We start from the raw sequence: 20,574 nt of genomic DNA, 5'->3' as shown, positions 1-20,574 counted from the left end.
TACCATCACAAGCCAGTATGTATGGCAGTGAGGAATTTGGAAGCTTAAAATTGGAGCTGTGGCCAATTTGTCTTTCAATGTCTTGAAAGCATGCTGGCAAGAAACTGTCCATTCGAACTTCTGGCCTTTTTTGGTCAAATCATGTAGTGGAGCTGTTACAGTTGCAAAGTCCTTCACAAACTTCCGGTAATAGGTACAGAGTTCCGAGAAACTTCTTAACTCTCCCACATTGTCTGGTGTTGGCCAATCATGCACTGATTTCACCTTGTCAGGATCAGTTTGCACACCATGCTCACTTACACTGGAATGAGTGGTATTTCTTGGGATGGAGTTTGAGGTTTGCTGCTTTCAAACGCTTGAATACTTCCTCTAGCCAGGACATTTCTTCATCAAATATTGTTGCAAATACAATGACATCATCCAGGTAACACTAGGGGTATCCTCCATTGTAGGCCTTCCAGTACTCTTTCCATTAGCCTCTCAAATGTTCCTGGAGCATTGCTAAGCCCGAATGGCATCACACAATATTGCCAGAGACCCTGGCTATAACTAAATGCAGTCTTAAGTTTATCTGCTTCAGCCATTTTCACTTGATGGAAACCCGACTTTTAAGTCTAGAGTTGAAAACCACCTGCCTCCACTTAGAGCATCAAGAGTATCATCAATTCTTGGCAGTGGGTATGAATCCTTTTCAGTTATACTGTTAAGAGCCCTGATTTCCACACAGCAATGTTGGGTCCCATCCTTCTTCTGGACTAACACGACGGGAGCTGACCAGGAACTATCTGATTTCTCGTCTATCCCTTCTATAATTAGGCCATCCATGACCTTCTCCATCTCTTGTCACTTTGCCGGTGCTATTCTTCTCAGAGGGATCTTTCTTGGATGGTGATTGCCTGTGTTTATTCTGGGCAGCCTAGGTCATGATCTCCTTTCAAAAAGATGTTCTCTAACCTGAAGAGCCTGTGATGACGACAAATAGGCTATGCTCTTCTTATAGAGGTCAGTTAAATGTTCTGGGAAAGGATGTCCTTTCTTTATGGTTGTATTTCTTGCCTTAACATTGACTAGCTCAACCTCCTGGCACACACCCAACAATGCCCCTTCCTTAAGTGTCTGCTCACAATTAGAGAAAATAGTCACTGTTATGGGTACTACTTGATGACCTGCCACAAGTGACCTTCCAATCTAGACATATGCTGGCCTGGGTGGGTCTTCTACTGCTTCCACAAGCGTCAGGCTTCCTTTCTTTTATTCTACGCCAAATTATCTTCCCTGACATAGGGGGGTATTGTAATTGACTTAAGTGCCATGATGTGCAAATCAACAGATGCAGCATCACTTACTGGAATTTGGCCTTTGTTGTTCACAACACTATTCGTTGGTAAAAGAGTAGCCCAAAAGTTGGCGATGGGTGGTGATGACTAGCTGCCTTCCCTCTAGTCCTACACTGCTAAATTAGGGACGGCTAGCGCAGATAGCCCTCGTGTAGCTTTGCGCGAAATTAAAAAACAAACAAACAAACTGGTCACCCTATATTTAATGTAACTGTTTGGGATGTCTGAAATCTTCACTGCAATATAGAACTGTGCTGTAGCTCCTCTTAATTTCAGTTTATTCTAGTAGGCCAAAATCAACAAAAAATTATATGGATATCACTTAAGTTCTCCCAACCAAAAGAATTTTGTTATAGTGGTGTTTCTTTCCAAAATATTTACACCATCAAAAGCAACTGTGTATAGTAAGTGTTTGTGAATTTTTTGGCATATATTCTAGTTTTATTTGAAATATATGTAGCTGTCAAGATCTACTGTAGCTATATTTGTTGTAGTTGTTAGTATAGATTTTTATAAAATTTGTTAAAAGTATTGTAATAGTGTACATTATTTTTTGTTACTATATTTTTAGGCTTTGATGAACTAAGACAAAACAGAAGTTTTGAATAAAGAAACCAAGTCAAATGGCAGGGTTATCCACAAGAACCATTGCCCTCTGTGCCATCTCTGCAACTATTACTATTGCAACTATTACTTGGTTGAGAATGAAAGAAAAGAAAAAGCTTAAAGCAGCTAATGAAGAAAGTCTACAGAATCAGCAAGAGCTAGAACAAAAGTCATCATCAAATCAATTATACAGCATTCCAGTAGGTTCTGAGAAAAGTGACAGACATATCTCTCTTAGTGAACAAGAAATTACCAAAATATTACTTTTGAAGACTGAAGAAAACAATCATATAGCAAGAAAATGTCACAATGCTCATGAAAAAGGAGAATTTTTTCAAGTATATATAGAAAATAATAGTGAGATACCATCTGAAGCTGAAAATCCACAGCAAATGGATGTGCTAGAAGTGACAAGAAAGAAAGAATTTACTCTACCAGAGATGATTATTAAATATAGTAGAGAGAGTGAATTAAGTAATAAAACTCTAAAGAATGGACAGAAACATAATGAGGAAAACAGTAGGGAGAATATTTCAGTCAATCTTAAGAACCTAGCATTAGACAATAAAAGTTTGGTGAGTTTTCAAGAAAGTTTGAGTCTTTCAAAAGGGAAAAATGTCAATAAAGAAATTTTTGACCCAGTTGAAATTAATTCTCAGAAAGGTAATGATGAAACCCTAACCAAAAACATTAAAGCTGATATTAGACCTATAGTTGGTAAAGAAACAGTTGTCAGAACTGAAATTGTAGCCACTAATCCAGCAGAAACTAAAACAATGAAACTAGTGAGAATGAGTTTAAATAAAACAGAGTCTGTACGAGCACTCACAGAGAAAATAACTGGATATTATTCTTTTTCAATATTTAGCAAAATTGCAGCTCTAGAGATAGCTAATGATAAACCAGGGTTGAGAATATTAAGGACATTTTTAGTTTCAGAAAATCAAAGTATTGTTGATTACAAAATGCGTACTTTTATGTCAGAAACAGATTTGCATTCAAATGTACCTGAACTCTTACAAGAAGCAGTTGTTGATCACTTAATCAGACAGGATAGTCAAGGTCGAGACAATACTAATATGCATACCTTATGTGCTCAATTCAGAAGTGATGAAATATATGGCAATTGTCGGATGAGGGTTGATGAAAAAGATAATGAAGCAAAAGCTCAAGTAGAGCAAACTGTGAAGTTGGAACTGCAGTCATCTCCAACTGAAGGTCTGGCTAACAACTATAGAAAACAGGCAACTACAACAGTAGCTAATGAAAAATATAATGTGACAGAAGTTAAGAAAATGCAAAATGTAAGTTTAAGAGGTAATTCTGAATTGGAAACAGAACTGCAATCACCTCCAACTGAAAGTCTGGCTCACAGTTATAAAACACAGACTACTACAACAGTAGTTGATGCAAAACATAATATTGCAGCAGTTTGGGAAACACTAATTGTAAATTTAAGAGGTAATTCTGGAATGAAAACAGAACAGGTACAGTTATCCCCATTAACAGTTGGTGAAAAACACATTGAAGCAGAAATTCATAAAGTGTCAAGTACAAATCTGGAAAATGATTTGAAAATTAATATAGGACAGTATTTGCATTCTTCCCCAGTAAAAAGTATTCATACAGCTTTTTCAGATAACACAAAACAGACATTTGACTTTGATAAAATATTTTCATACAAGAATCTTAAGATAGAAAAACCTGACAACTTTGGATCATATAACTTCGATAATAGTAGCTCCTTGTGGGATGCAAGCAATGTTTTAAATGAAATGAATCCAGAGAGCCCTTTTCATGTACCCTTGTCTGATGGCCAGAATGAGGTAAAGCTTGTTTTTTAAGATTAGATTTTCAACAATAGGCTATTTATTAAAATTCAAAATCTTGCTTGCATTTATATTGAAAACATGTAAAAAGTAAGCTATATTGAACTTCAAAAAGATTGTAATGGTATTTCATCATGGCTAACATCTTACTGTTTAGTTATGGAGAAGGTTTAATACATGAAAGTGACTCATACATAAGATACCACTTTTCTAGACATTTGTTACCCACAGTTTATATAACAAATCATATGTTGTGTAGTTCAATTGTTATGAATTGGCTTGTTATGTTATTACATCATTTTACTAGAACCTCCTGAGTTTTTCTCAGTTTTAATTGAGTATTATTACATCATAATATCTCATAGTGTGTAGAATGTTCTAGGCCTTTGTTGGACAATAATTATGCATTCAAAATGACAGATCTAGACAGTGTGATTGTGAGTTTTGTCATTTAGAGCATATAGTGCCGATTTTTAAAGTGAAATTATCCTAGACTGTATTGTAATAACAGAGCAGAAAAGAAATAATTTGTCTTTTCAATTGTGTTCCAAAATAACTGAACTAGTCTGTGTGGACTTTGACAAAAAAAAGAGACAATTATTTAAAGCCCTGGATACAACTGGATATGGTGATGATTTTAAAGTGAACTTAACACAGACTGTATTGTAGTAACAGAGCAGGAAGAATAATTCATGTTGTCAAATTGTGTTCTAAAGTAAGTGAACCAGAATGTATTGAATTTGACAAAAAACAGACAATTATTTAAAGCTCTGAATACAACTGTGGTAACCAACAGTGCAAAAAACATTTGTATATAGGTTTGATTTGTTTTAATATATTATTTTAAAGCAGTTGGATTGTGTGCTGTTTGTTCATTGTTCAAATTTATCACCAACAAGATATATACTGTAAAGAATCTGGCCCATCCATATAAAAAAACCTGACAGTGGCAAGCCAGCCTGGACCTACTTGGTGAACAGTGGTAGAAGTAGATGTAAACAAACAGCAGATAAGCCCATTTACACACAGTTGTAGTGATGGCAAAAATATTATAGAGGTCACAACCACACTATATAACTATGTTGACTGACTTTGGTAAGTTGATAGAGAGAGGCAAGTGACTTGGGTTTAAAGATGGTGATCTACAAGAGTTTTTTAAACAACAACAAGACTTAGAGAGAGAAGAGCATAAGCAGAGAAGAGAGAAAGAAAGATTGTAAAAAGAAAGTGAGTATGAAATACAAGTGGAGAAAGTAGACACTGGAAATAGATAGAATAATAGCACAAATTGTGAAAGAAGAAAAGGAGAGAGAGAGAGAGAGCAGAGACTGGAAATAGAGAGAATAAGAGCACAAGTTGAGATTACCAAGCTCACCCAACAGAAATCGGAGAACCCAAGAATGATAACCCAAGCTGTATTTTAACAACAGAACAGAGAAGAATAATTTGTCTTGTCAACTGTGTTCTGAAGTAACTGAACAAACCTGTGTGGACTTTTGACAAAAGGAAACAAATATTTAAAGCTATGGATACAAAGCTGCAATGTAAGCAAAATTATCACCAATTGTATTGTAATAACAGAGAAGAGAAGAATAATTCGTCATGTCAATTGTATTCTAAAATAACTGAACCAGCCTCTGTGGACTGTGATGAAAAGAGATGATTATTTAAAGCTCTGGATGCAACTGTTGTAAATTAACTGTGTAACAGACAGTTATATATATGTTTGATTTGCTTTAATAAATTATTTTCAAACAAGTGTACTGTGTGCTGTTTGTTTATTGTTGAAATTTATCACCAACAGGTGAGTCAGCAGTAAGTTTATCGAATTACAACTCTAAAATCTGAGGTTTGATTCCCTATGGTGGAAAAAGCACAGACTACCCATTGCATAGCTTTGCATTAAAATACAAAAATGACAAGAAAGAAAGAAATACCTGAAAATAGCCTTTAACACAGAAGATACATAATAGCCATTTTAGAATGATCCTCAGCTCCTTAAAAGAGAACAGCAATCTATAACACCTGATCAAAATAATAAATAAAAACTTTTAACCCAGGTAACATGACATACAAGTGGAGGAAACACTGAACATTGGGACTTTAAATCATGCTCTACCAAAAAAAAATAACAACATAAACCCTTAACCCCACTTAGGAAGGAATATTTAATGTAGCACATCCAAAATACATTTTAATGTAGGAAACACAAAAACTTTAAACCTAGATTTTACTCTAACCATAATCTAGATACTAAAAATATATACGTACAATATATAAATGATGCTGGTATAACATGAGAAAATATAATTATATACATAAGGCTTGTCATGGCCTGGTGATTAGGGCACTCAACTTGCATTCAGTCAGTTGAGGGTTCAAATCCCATCACTGAACATGTGTCCAATATAATAGACTGTTGGTGTAGGTAGTATTATTAATTAATTAGTTTTGTGTTTCTAATTCATTGATATTGATGCTATCGAACATTGTGTGCAATCCATTAATGTCAATGCTATAGAGATTTCTACAAGGTCTAAGTGACAGATGTATAAATAGCTGTGACCAGATGAGTGGAAACAGAGAGGGAGTAAAAAGTGTAGTCATGGAAAAGTGAAGTTCAGGGAGAGAAAAGACAGAAAACATAAAGTTATCCATCACAGGAGTGAACGGCCTAATGGGTGATATGTTAGAGTGAGATTAACAGTTTGAAAGAGATAAAGGAGAATAATTTGTCTCATCAGAATGGGTTCTAGACTAATTGAACCCACCTGTGTGGACTTTGACAAGAAGCAAACAATTATTTAAAGTATAGGATACAAGTGTGATAACTCATATGACAGCATAAGTGAATTATATATGGATAAAATAGAGCAAAATAGTTTGGCATGTCAACTGAATTCTAAAGCAATTGAATTGACCTAAGTGGACTTTTGACAAGAAGAAGAGAACTGTATAGTGTTTAAGATACAACTAATATATATATAATAAAAATATAGTTTGGCATGTCAACTAAATTATAAAGCAACTGAATAGGCCTAAGTGGACTTTTAAGAAGAAGAAGAGAACTGTATGGTGTTTAAGATACAACTGTGATCTCCATAGTATAAAGAATTATATATATATATTATTTTAAAAACAAATGGAGTGTGTGCTGTTCGTTTATTGTTGAATTTATCGCCAACAAGTTACATACATCTACTGTAGAAGAATCCTTAGCCCAACACACTCATATACTTACATTACTATATATACTACTAAAATAACCTCCTGACAACATGCCTTTGGAGCTGTGGAGGCATTCTAATATGATGATCAATCCAACTATTCAATGGTAAAGAGTAATCAAAGAGTTTGAAGTAGATGATGTCTGTCATTTTAAAGTTAGGGACAACTACTGCAGATAGCCCTCATGTGGCTTTGTGTAAAATCTGACAAACAAACAAAATTATGTACACTATACACATAAAATCTTTAATCCTAAATGTCATAAAAAAATATTTATATATAAACAAAACAAAACCCGTAATATTAAGAATGATAAAAATATATTGTACAAACAAACCTTGATCACAAACGTACATACATTGTACAAAAGTGAACTGAATGCTGAAATATACTATACAAGTACATATATACTTATATATATATACTTTAGAAGGAAGGCTAGAACTATTCATGTAAAATAGCCTTAACAGTAAATCCTTCAATACAGGTATGGATTTCTGGAGCACTGTGGTGGTCTAACAGATAATCTCTCCAGGTCTGACAAAAGTCTACTGAGTTTGCACCAAATGCTCTTGGAGACAACACACTTCATCCACCAGCTACATTGGTGTTTTCTGCACCATAGAAGATGGTCTTGCTTGTGGTTATATAATGCCAGTCCTCTGTCTGTCTGCTTGTGGTAGTGGTATTTTATCACTGCTTTCGCAGGAGGGAGACCTTCTTTTTCACCTTGGATAGGAAATTTGTTGTGGGGAACACTACCTTTTCCATCCATATCTCTGAGGTCATAGGAGGGACTGCCAGTGATGATGCAGATATTGATACCTGGGTGCTCATAATGTAAATTGCCATTATAGCTGATGATACCACTGCTGGTGTTGCCACAGTGACAGCTGCCACTTAGGTCCTCATCCCTGGGGTGTTAGATGAATGCATAGAAACCTTCCTGCTTAGAGGATCTCTTCAATGCAAAGTTCCAAGAATGTCTTGCCAGGATGAACAACTTGATGGACCTGCTGGAGGTGGAAACATATCCCATGACAGTTGTTTCATTGCACAAAACACCCTCTAAAGGGGGACATGTACTCCTCCCAGTGCTCAATTATCTCATCTTCAACTTGAACCAGAATGACTTGATCCACTCTTCATTACCAGGTGGCTGGATAGCTGGCACAATTCCTGGTTCAATGGATGGCACCACTAATTGTGAGATGGCAGGCAGTTTTTTGATTCTGTGATCAGCAATGCCAAAAGTTTAAAACATCAAAACGTTTTTAAAGATATGTCTTACCATCAGTTCCTTGAAGTAGTCAGAATACAAAAAGAATACAGATAACTCCAACTGGTAGATTGAAAAATGAAGAGAACCAGAATAATTAATAAACTGATCTTAAATAGGAAAGTAAGGATTGGAAATGTAGGCTCAAAATAGTTCTGGCTGGTCAGAAATTAAATCAAGTGTGAGGATTAAAGTTGTAAAGTCCAAGTTACGAAAAGTCCTTCAGGATCAAAGTGTCATAATACAAAAAAAAATCTGTGTGTGAATTGTGTGTTTACAGGCTTACGTGTGATCACACATAATCTGCCTGTAGAACATGATCCCTACTATCTGCAAATGAGGCAAATCACATATCCTTGAGTATTGAGCTTTACCCAAACATCAACTGTGCTTTCCAAGATAATCTGGCTAAAACAATGATTCACAACTGTCCTGTAGCCTTGGCACATTCCTTCACTACCAATTGGTTGTTATAGATATAGAATCCAGGTCCAGAAATGGAGTGAGACTGCAAAACAGATACCCATAATAGTGTCCAATTTTGATTGGATTGAACTAATTCTTCTGATCATGGAAATTCCTTATCATTTTAATTTAATTTTCCTTTGTGACTTTCTTTAGCTAAAGTTTAGCACAGAGGATAATAGTTTTGCCTTGCATGGGGGTGTTACCTCTTGCCTTCAGTGTTTCATGCACAGTTTACATTTTATAACTGGCTTTATATTGAAATATGTTAATAATATATTCAGAAAACCATGCTTTGGAAATATTTCAATTTGCATGATAGAAAACATTTTACATAATCAAATGAAATACTGGGTACACCAAGTTTACATTTGGTATGTTTAGTGACACTTTTTATGAATGTTACCTTTTCTTTTCCCGCAAGTGTGGTATGAGGTTATTTATTACCCTAATTTTGCCATATAATTTTACGCACATATAATCTCAAATGTATACTATTATACACGTATGTTTCCAACTTCCGCATATTGCTACATACACTAAAAGTTTATGACAGATTGCCTCAGGTGAATGTTTGCCATTACCACAGTAACCTACTTGGGTTACTTTTGTTAATTACCTGTAGTTTTTGTGATCTGGTAATGTGAGCCACCTGTAAGTGGTGAAACTCAACAGTGATTTACAGGCCTTTGGAAATAAGTAATTCCTGAAAGCATTAAACTAATTTAGACTATTCTGATGAAATTATCATGACCAGAGTTAATATTCATTCTGTTGCTATCTTGTACATTGAAACACCTTCAATTCAACTACAGCTAAATACAATGATGCACACTAAATTTAGTGGTCACAAACCATGGTCTGTCTGAACACTGTATTGCCTCATACAATTTGGCATCACAACTAAACAGATAAATGAGCCGTATTCTACAAAAATTTGATCACTCAATTCACTTACTGCAACTGTGGAGAACATAACTCTCTCAGTGTACATAGAGGAGTCATACACAATAGTCTTTTTTCTCTTGAGAACCCTTCAGCTGTTCAGTAGAACTGCTAATACTTTGATAAAGGAATGCCATTTTGATAAAACATTGGACTACTGTTTCACAATGGAAAATCACTCAGTTGCACGGCTTTTCAGTTATCAGTTTCTCGATCAACAACTGTCATAGCTGGGGATTATCAAGTGGTTGTCATAACAATGCCTTTCATGGACTAAATAACTCAATTGTTTGGAAAGTAAGGGTTGTAATGCTTTTTGGTTGTTGGTTTCTCAATCAAGCAACTGTCCTAACCAGTAATCTAACAGTTAGTCCCAGCCATAAAAATCAGGAGGCTGTTGTTGGCATCACAACTAATCAATGGAACTTTTCAGCACCTCTTCAGGTACTTTCTCATCTGACTCCTCAAACACAATCAGGTAAGTACTATTATCTTCTTCCTCCTCATCATATGTGCTGAGATGTTCCATAGCAATCACATCTTTCTTGGACTCATCATCCTTGAACTCTAATTCCTGGTCAAGCCAGGCCACAAGTGGTTCATCTGTAACGTTAGGTTGCATTTTATCCACCTGCTGTTATTCGGACAGGAGAACCAACAATTCATTGCTGGAGTTGTACCATCTCAAGGCCAGTTTTTCCAACAAGAACTCCATAGGTACACCAACAACAGCACTTTCACTAAAGCAATATTTCAAGGACAGAAATGTGCAATCACATTCATTATTCAGTTTGACACATGCTTCCACTTTAGTGTAGCAATCTTGAAACATTTGGCCAGAAAACTTCAGTAATATGACATGAACTCAAGTGAACTTAAATCTTCTTGTCTCATCATAGGTTGGGGTCAGTCTTCAACCCCTAAAATATTTGCAAGGTCAGTCAAGATGCCTTATTTACTAAAAAATTTTGGATGTGTATGTGTTAGCACTCACTTCACTGATTTCAACCTTAATACTGATGTACTTATCTGCAGCAAAACCATGAACAGGCTCATAACTGCACACTTTCTGCTGTTGCAGTCCTCTAAACATAAGCTCAATTAGTCTATCAAAAGTGTCAGGAACATTACACAGGTTGAATGGCAATACTCACAACTCAAACAATTAATATTACAATAATTCTTCCTGAAAATCACCACTGGTGATGACCACGCACTATTAGAAGGTTGTATGATTCTGTCCTTTAACATCCATTTTATCCATGAAGATACAAATTTATTATACTCCTATGTGATGCCTCATGATATCAATTGATTGGTCATCAATGAAGTTGTCCTCATGACTTGCTGACAATTGCTGGGTAAGCTTTCTCATAAAAATGATGAAGATCATCTGTACCCTTCCTGTGAGCTTTAAACTCAGCATGGTGGAAGGCTTGGTTTTCTACCAGGTTGAACTGTCATTGTAGCTCAGTTATGACTGTTCCCCAGTCTCCAAGCTGTGCCTCCCTCAAAATCTCAACAGCAATCAAAGGCCAGATCATCCAAATCAGAATTAGGCATTGCAATACTTGTCACTGAAACCATCAATTCCAGGTCATTTTTGCTTTAAAATAAGTAGTGTTATACAATACACTTTATAGTTATAAACTCGGGAATTTTAAAATGCATGACTTATAATTGACAATTTTACAGTGTATGTATATTATATATTATCCCAGAGATCTTTTACATGTTTAATTTGTAGTAGGTAGTGTTACACTGTATACATTTTATTTATAACCTCAGAGATATTTAGAATATCAGACTTGTTATAGGTGTTACCACACCATATATATTTTATTTGTAAGTCCAGGAACCTCACCATATTGGATTTTATTTACACTTTTACACTGTAGGTGTTTTGTTTGTAAGTCCAGGAACTTCACCATATTTTACAAAGTACCTGTTATATTTATAAGTCCAGGAACTTTGCCATACTGGCTTCTATTAGGTAGTTTCATACTGTACATGTTTTATGTATAGTTACAACAATTTTAGTGATTTTTATCGGGTAATGTTACACTTTACACTTTTGTATCTATAATTACAAAAATCTTTAACCTATATGATTTGTAATTGATAGTGTTATGCATTACAAGATATGTTTATAACCTCTAGGTCTGAGCAGTATCCAGTGGTTAACATACCAGACTGTAGAGCTGAGGATTAATATTTTGCATACCATTACCAGCAAAAAAAAATCATGCTCCACAATACATTGGGACAGGGGTGCAATAAAAGAGTGTTGGCCAAATCCCACTATTCAGTGTAACAAGAGTAGACAAAAGTTGGCAGTGGATGGTGTTGAGTAGTTGTATCTTCTTTTGTCTATCACTTCATAATTATGGGTGGCTAGCACAGATAGTCTTTGTGTAGCTTTAAGCAAAATCCAACAATCAAACAATTTATAATCCGAGGCATATTTTACATAGGTTACTTCCTGTATGTAATGTTACAGTGTATGTTTTACCCATAATCCCAGTGATCTTTAACACACTTGGCTTGTAACAGGCAGTGTTCCATTATATGTCTTATGTACAACTTCAAAATCTTTAATATATCTCAGAATGTCAACATATATGACTTGTAATAGGTAATGCTAGATTGTACGTATTTTATATTTTACCCTGATAAGTTCTTAAAAGTACATGGCTTGTAATAGGTAATGTTATGTTGTACGTTTTAATTATAATCCCAGATACTTTAAGGTGCCATTTCTTAATGAGTAATGTTACACTCTACATATTTAATTTATAACTCTAGGGATCAACTGATAGAGGTACAGTGGATAGTGATTTCAAGCCAACAGAATCTCCACAAGTGGAATCTGCTATCATTGTGTACGAATTTGAAGTTTCTCAGGATCTCTGTAGTCGTCTGATTGGTCATAAAAAGAAGCATTTCAATCGTATCAAACGCCGTTCAAATACAAATATTTCTTTTAAGAGACATCCACTGGATCCAAATTTCAAGTTCTGTGCTGTTGAAGGTGAGATACTTGCAGAAACTTAAACAAAAATAATAATTTATAAGTTTTATCTTGTGGTTAGAATAGAATATCCAATGTGAAATATTAGCTTTTTCAATTTGCATAACAGCTTATCTTCTTTCTAGTAAGTCTGATGAAATTATGTTACTAGAAATGCTGCTCTAATTTTTTCTTATCTGTATAATTTTGTTAAGTAAAACATTTTCTGTTTAGTATTAATTCTTAATATGTAGTTTAATATCAGAAATGTTAGTTTTATGATTTAACACGGTAATGTAAAGTTTTATTATAAAATCCTTGAGCACGTGAGGTAAGTTGAATAAGTTATAAACTCACTCCTTAGACAGAGAATATACTATTGATTCATCTTGACACGTTATTCAATTTTCAACACTTTTTGTTGAATATATATATATAGAGAGAGAGAGGGAAAAGTAATATTCAAATTCAATTATTCATATTCAAAAATGTCAGTTTTGAGGGTGGCCCAAGTGTGAATGGTGTCTAAAAATAATTTTAGTTGAATTATAATTGCCAAGTAAATTTTCAAATTTAACAAAAAATAAATTTTATAAGAATTTCCAACGTTCTCCAAAATCCTGGACAAAACCCCATAATGTGAGAGTGAAAGATTTTTAATTATTAATATATTTTCAAACTTTGGTGTCCTCATGAACTTGAAGGGTTTTTTCTCTCTCTCCATTTTTTGTATCATTAGTCATAAATAGGTATTTTTTTCTACATCAAGAAAATATTTATAACATTTAAGTTCTCATGATAAAGATGATATTTTCTAGATATGGATGCTTGCAGCTAGAGTCAACAGACAACTCCTCTAGATATTTCACTGTGTAGTATGAATAATTTTAAGCTTTGATTTTTCTGTTTCAGGCACAGAAAATAACATAAATACTGCACTGCGTCTAATTCGAAAGAGATTCCCAGTGAATCATTATCCAGATGTTACTCTTACACAGGTTAATGTCCCCATGACATGTGATATTCCCATACCAGAATCATTGCAGGTAAGGTTGTTTTTGTTTTTTCATACTAATAATAAATGACCTTATAACCCCAAATTTGTTATTTTTATTTAATTGAACACTCAATGTTTCACTTTACAGCTTTTTCAAGAGTGAGCCACTAAAACAAAAACTGCAATTGCCAGTACAAATTTTAATTGGATTTAGTGGAATGCTCCTGAAAAAGAAAGTGTAAAGTGAAATGTTTTGTGCCCAATTGAAGAAAAATAACAAAATTAGTGAAATAAGGTCATTTACTGCACTACAGAAATTAAGTAAAGGCATTTTTCTTTTATTTCATTCACTGAAAACATGGGAAAACAGTTAAACTAGCACAGCAGAAAATACCTTTATTAAAGTATGATGTTCAAATAAATATGATATGTTACAATGTTTGAATTCAATTTGCACTTTTTTCACTCTTTTGCAGTTATGGTCAATAATAATAATAGCTTCTGATCAGAGAAAGCTATGTGCATAGAGTGAAACTAAAAATCAACTTGGTCATCAGTATTGTAATTCAGTATACTTTTTTATGTTTCTAACTGTAAAGATTAGGATGCATTGTTTCATCACTTTGGGACCATCACTGTTGATATTTTTAGCCATAATCCAAATAATATCTCATAAGGATTGGTCAGCTTAGGAGATTTAGGTTAGCCCTAGATACAAATTTTAAGCTAACAATACAAAACAACCTTTAAAATAATAGTATAATAATACATGACAAATGAAAATAAAAAATAATTTCATTTCATATACTAATTGGTATGACCAATATTATTAATGAGAGCAACAGTAAATAAATAAATAAATAAAATAACAAACTAACCAGTATTTTAGTATATGATGTTTGTATTTCTTTAAATTTACAGTAATGGCAAAAGCATACCAATTTTTAGTAGGCAATGGTTTCAAGTAGTTGTTACTATGTGGTATGCACAATAAAAAAAATGTCATTTTTAATAGCTTCATCTTTCAGAAGGAACAATATGTGATGTAGTTTTGTACAGCATGGTCACTGCTACTCACTTTTTCCTTCAATACCCAACACATCCATTTTATCAATTTTTAAGCCAACAGGACCAATGAGTGACAGTATGTTACTCAAAAGTGGATGTACCTTTTCTTCCCAAGACTGTAGAAGATAGAAAATAGTCTTGATAATTAGTTGTTTTAGATAGCAGCATTGTGGAAGTATAATACAGTTTGTGAGTAATAGGTGGTGTATTTTTATCTAGTAAAATAATCATTTCACCAACAGTTGATGGTTGATTTCAACTTTGAACAACTTAAAAAGACTTCATGGAGGTGTGGTATATGAAAGATTTGGTATAAATAATGAATACAGGTCAGTTAGATAACTTCTTCCATGAGGCATTATAGTTGTTTTTATTACAAAATATCAGTATCAATACATGTGGTACTCCTGTTATTGCAAGTGTTTATCCTGATAAATTTACAAACTAATGATATTAAGGAGTTCATATGAAGAAGAGTATTGATGCAAAAGATGTTATTCTCAAATAGTGCAATTACCTCAAACATTTATAACTGATACATGATTTGCAAAATCAGTAAATGGCATATATATTTTCTTTTTACAGGGTAAATATTCAGATGGCTCGGTTGCTGTTATGCACAAAATTACAAAATGGGCTATTTGTGCTCAGACCACCACAGGCATCAAAACCCAATTTTTAGCATCATGAGTCTGCAGACTTACTGAGCCACTGTGGAGCAAATATTAAAATGTAAATAACATTGAATTAGATATTGGAGATAGTGTGTCTTTGATTTTTGTAATATATTAAAAAGTTATAATATGAAACTGCTATAAAACGACTGTAGACGTGGCATATGTTATTTCTCTCTAGTAATCCACACTTCATTTTGAATTTATGCTTTTCTTAAATGTGTGGGATTATGTAAGCTATGATAACAACTCTCACCACTAGACATAATACAATGAATTACACTAGTCTACGATCCAATCAGAACTGGGGTATATTCCTCGACCAGTAGGAGGGTGACACATCTTCATTGCACATTATTCTCCTTGAACATTCTGTGTAAAACAAATCTCATTGTGTTTCTCAGCACTACTGTTTAAATGTCAAAAAAGGATAATCCAATACTTCCCTCAGCTCACAAGATTAGCTTTTCCCGTTTTGTGCAGCCTTCTATATGCAAACTATTTTTCAAAATGCATGCCACAGGTCTTCCACATCCCTCTGTTGGAATCCAAAGTTCCAACATGTCTCTCATGCAAATCATCACTAATAGGAGAGTACTACAATCATGTGACGCATGTGACTCCCTCTGTGCACCACTACCGAACCATCACTTCTCATTTGGCAGTGCTCGAGTGCAGACATCTTTCTTTAGACCACTGATTACCCTAGAAGTGGTTCAACTTCATTTAATTTCATTTCACTTGTATTTGAGAGCATTTGATTTACTTGTGTTTGATGTGCATCTTTCGCGTGTTTACTATCTAGCCTGAATTCCGAAGTCACTGTTACCACTTTGGGTGCATATCACTCGCCTGTTACTGCACTTTTGGCCACAGGAGCAGGCGACCCGTTGGGAGACTACTTGGCCTTTGTTCACGAGGAGATGGAGCATTATATGGAACACACTTGTTTCCTGTTTGTGCCCTACTTCTTCCTGTTTTGTCGAGCCTTTAACAGGCATAGGCTGACGAAATTTTGATCTTCTTTCACACACACCCCCGGAGTTTGCCATGCCTTCCCATACTTTCTGGGGATTCTGTTCAGCCCTCATCGATTTTGCGGAGATCATATCTCACTTATGTGATGTTTTATCTCTTGCTACAGTTATTTTGAACCACATCCTTCCTTATTGCTTGTTTATACCTCTAGACCTCGTTTTTCCCCTGTCCCCTTATTTTTAGATTTACACTGTACTTTGCTACCCTGTTGGGTGATGGCATTGGTATGCCTAGTTCCCCACGGGCTTTGGGCTGGTCCATCCTTGCGTCTTTTAGGGTGAGCTCCCAAATTCTGCACCAACAGTTGTTGGTTCAATTTTACCTTTTTGGGGGGACAGTTCCCAATTTTCGTGTTCATCCTCCCTATGCCACATTTTCTCGCCTTGGTCTTCCTCTGACACTTTAATACCTCACCTCAATTCTCTGTGTGTTTTTCTGGGGGCATCCTCTCCCTCTTCTCTTCCACTGTTGGCCGCGTGTTATCTGCGGCTCTGGCCCCACACACGTGGTTCATTTCTCTTTAGGACTTTTTTGGGTCACAACACTATATCCTCGTGGACCTGTCGCTCGGCTCCGTATATATGGGACTTTCTTATGGCCCCATATTAAGACATTTCGAGTGTGATACGATTACTGTGTCCTTGGAGTCGCAGGTGGTTTCTGTCCTACAGTGTTCCACCTTTCACATCAGGTGGCCGTTGGTCTCTGTCTGAGCTGGGTGTGGCTCTGAGTCCCGTTTCCGGACCCTACCCTTCACAGATCACCAGTGTGATCTAAGGTTGTTTGTGTGTGTGTGTGTGTGAATGCATGAGTTGTTGACATGATCTACTACTGCTGGGTATACCATGTGAGTATCAGTGTGATTTAAGGTTGTTTGTATGTGTGTGTGAATGCATGAGTTGTTGACATGATCTACTACTGCTGGGTATACCATGTGACTACCAGTGTGATCTAAGGTTGTTTGTGTGTGTGTGTGTGAATGCATGAGTTGTTGACATGATCTACTACTGCTGGGTATACCATGTGAGTACCAGTGTTATCTAAGGTTGTTTGTGTGTGTATGTGTGAATGCATGCGTTGTTGACATGATCTACTACTGCTGGGTATACCATGAGAGTTCCAGTGTGATCTAAGGTTGTTTGTGTGTGTGTGTGTGAATGCATAAGTTGTTGACATGATCTACTACTGCTGGGTATACCATGTGAGTACCAGTGTTATCTAAGGTTGTTTGTGTGTGTGTGTGTGTGTTTGTTTTTTGTTAACACGATATACACGCACACCACACCTTAATGTTCTATACTAAAGCATCGCTGTAAAGTTAACATAGGAGGTAACTTGTTTATTTTGTGAAAATGTTTCGCTCTTTTTCTTCTATTACACGCACACCACACCTTAATGTTCTATACTAAAGCATCGCTGTAAAGTTAACATAGGAGGTAACTTGTTTATTTTGTGAAAATGTTTCGCTCTTTTTCTTCTATTTTTCTTTCTTGGAGGTATACATAAATACTTGCTAGCTATATCATGTTGAAAAAACACAGTCGTTCATTTGAATGTGTAACTTCTTTCATTGTGACCATAATTTAGCCTTACTTCACCCTGTTATTACGCCATTATACTGGCATGAAAAGTGGGCGAACCAAAATACCCGGCTATTAGATACAGTTTAGCGGTAATAGTGAACGTTTCAGTGGACAAGCACAGCTAGTAGACTTAACGAGTACAGGCTTATAGGCAACGTAAAAGGGAAAGAGGATTGTAGCAGCGTGAGGCATCAACGGCCGAGCGCCCAGTGTTGACTCCTTGATCAGCAGTGGCGCTGGCCTCTGGCAAAAAACGTATCAACTGTTACATTTTCGCGATTTGTAGACTTAGTGGTGTAACGGCATGAGTATGGTATGGCGTCAGTTCTTATAGTTTGTTTCAGAATTTTTAGTAGAGCTACATAAGTCTTATCTGCATTAGCTGTCCCTAATTATGATCTGAGAAAGCAGACAGTCAACACCACTCACTGCCAACTCTTGTCTCACCGAATAATGGGATTTAACAGTTACTTTTATAGTATTCACGGCTGCAAAGAACGAAGTGCGTTTTTTTTTACAACGGAACATGAACCATGGACCATAGGATTCACAGTCCAGCAGTCTTACCACTAGGTCACGTCCATTCCAGTCCCTACAGTAACTTGGGTTCAGCAATACAGCAGTCTTACCACTAGGTCACGTCCAATTCCAGTCCCTACAGTAACTTGGAATTCAGCAATACAGCAGTCTTACCACTAGGTCACGTCCATTCCAGTCCCTACAGTAACTTGGAATTCAGCAATACAGCAGTCTTACCCCAAGTCACGTCCATTCTAGTCCCTACAGTAACTTGGATTCAGCAATACAACTAATAGCCTACGAAAGAAATCAGAAATTATGACGGGCATTTTTGGCTATGGACAGCTATCGTTGATAGCTCTCGAATAGTTTTACACGAAATTCCACAAACAATCACAAGGTTAACAACATCTCGAAACACTACTGCAAACCGCCTTATATTAACACCTGAGACTAAACAATTGTCCCCTTAGTATAGTGAACGGATTGCCAGAAATTAACACTAATAAGCTAGTGACATGAATTACGTCTCATAGTTCTTTAACTGTCGAGTGCAAACTTGCAACAGTCTTTTATTGGATGGAGATACACTGGCAAAGAATTGTTCTCAATTTTCTGAAAAGTGGAAATTGAGACAGTAGCGTGATTTGAACACACGTTCGAGAGTGTTCTTGAATGAGAGTCACGTGAGGATGCCTGTGTTCAGATAACTCTTTCTGTAGTATAAAGTAAAGAAGATCAATGTTTGGCCACACAGTATAATAATTTACAACACGAAGAAGCACCTTGTTCAAACAGAGCAAACCAAGATTGTTGTTAAAACAAGAAGAGGTTTTAGATAACCCTTAGTTCAAAGCGTCATTTTGCTAACTGTAAAATCATAATGTGATTTAATTGCTTATTTCAAAGGTACATTTTCTTTTTCCGAAACAGCTGACTAAAATTGAAGAAATTCAACCACCTTTACCTCAATATGAAAATCTAAGGTGAAATGGTTTGTTACGAATTTCGCGCAAAGCTACACGAGGGCTATCTGCGCTAGCTGTCCCTAATTTAGCAGTGTAAGACTAGAGGGAAGACAGCTAGTCATCACCACCCACCGCCAACTCTTGGGCTACTCTTTTTACCAACGAATAGTGGGATTGGCCGTCACATTATAACGCCCCCACGGCTGAAAGGGTGAGAATGTTTGGTGTGACGGGGATTCGAACCCGCGACCCGCAGACTGTGAGTCGAGCGCCCTAACCACCTGACCATGCTGGGCCCTAAAGTGAAAAGGTAACTACTTTTATTTTACGCTAACCATGTGTGTAGAACTAGTTAAAATGATATGAGATAAAAATTTATTTCATTTTCTAAAAGTTTTCAACGATTTGAAAATACAAAAAAAAAGAACTATTTTTATGAGAGACAAAAAAGAAACGTAAGTGGCCAAAGCAAGAGGAGCAGAGTCATGCTTTCATATTGTTTCTGTCACCATAAAAATCATGTAAACATATATAACAAGTTGAGACGAATGAAATCAGTCGGTTAATTAATTACAGAATTACGATTTTTGCTCTGTGATCTATAGTTTGTTGCTTCAGTGACTGATGTGTGTGTGCGCAGAATCAGCGGTAAGGGAACTTCTAAGCTAACTTGCTGCCTCTTTAATTAACAGGTTAGCACCTCCATGGTTATCCCCCCTCCTCAACAGCGAGCTACGCTTTCATAAGCCCTTTCCTGTTCTTCACATCCAACTACTATGAACCTGTCCATGGACCAATGTTACATCAACTACTATGAACCTGTCCATGGACCAATATTACATCAACTACTATGAACCTGTCCATGGACCAATGTTACATCAACTACTATGAACCTGTACATGGACCAACGTTACATCAACTATGAACCTGTCCATGGACCAATGTTACATTATCATTGGCCATTACTTGTCTTTCTTTTAGAGTAATTTTCAGTTTTTAAGGCTAAAGTCACCTGAAAGAAATTTGTT

General features: G+C 35.8%; 1 protein-coding gene across 1 annotated transcript; it reads left to right on the top strand.

Annotated features, from left to right (window-relative positions):
• Positions 1–1,467: 1,467 nt before the first annotated feature.
• LOC111087138 lies at positions 1,468–15,578 on the top strand. The gene is made up of 5 exons (XM_022392729.1): positions 1,468–1,741; positions 1,909–3,769; positions 12,495–12,720; positions 13,612–13,745; positions 15,350–15,578. The coding sequence occupies exons 2-5, from the start codon at positions 1,961–1,963 to the stop codon at positions 15,452–15,454; spliced, it is 2,274 nt and encodes a 757-aa protein (XP_022248437.1). The 5' UTR covers positions 1,468–1,741; positions 1,909–1,960; the 3' UTR covers positions 15,455–15,578.
• Positions 15,579–20,574: the final 4,996 nt, after the last annotated feature.

Source organism: Limulus polyphemus, unplaced genomic scaffold (genome assembly GCF_000517525.1).
Source record: "Limulus polyphemus unplaced genomic scaffold, Limulus_polyphemus-2.1.2 Scaffold1783, whole genome shotgun sequence".
NCBI classification, from domain to species: Eukaryota; Metazoa; Arthropoda; class Merostomata; order Xiphosura; family Limulidae; genus Limulus; species Limulus polyphemus.
Note: the sequence above shows the minus strand (reverse complement) of the source record. Positions and strands in the feature narration are given on the sequence as shown.

What these genes read in the sequence shown, in the direction of transcription:
- LOC111087138 (XM_022392729.1), top strand. Translation starts at nt 1,961, where the DNA reads ATGGCAGGGTTATCCACAAGAACCATTGCCCTCTGTGCCATCTCTGCA. An exon ending in CAAGTTCTGTGCTGTTGAAG is followed by an intron (nt 12,721 to 13,611) that starts GTGAGATACTTG and finishes TTTCTGTTTCAG; the next exon opens with GCACAGAAAATAACATAAAT. An exon ending in CCATACCAGAATCATTGCAG is followed by an intron (nt 13,746 to 15,349) that starts GTAAGGTTGTTT and finishes TTCTTTTTACAG; the next exon opens with GGTAAATATTCAGATGGCTC.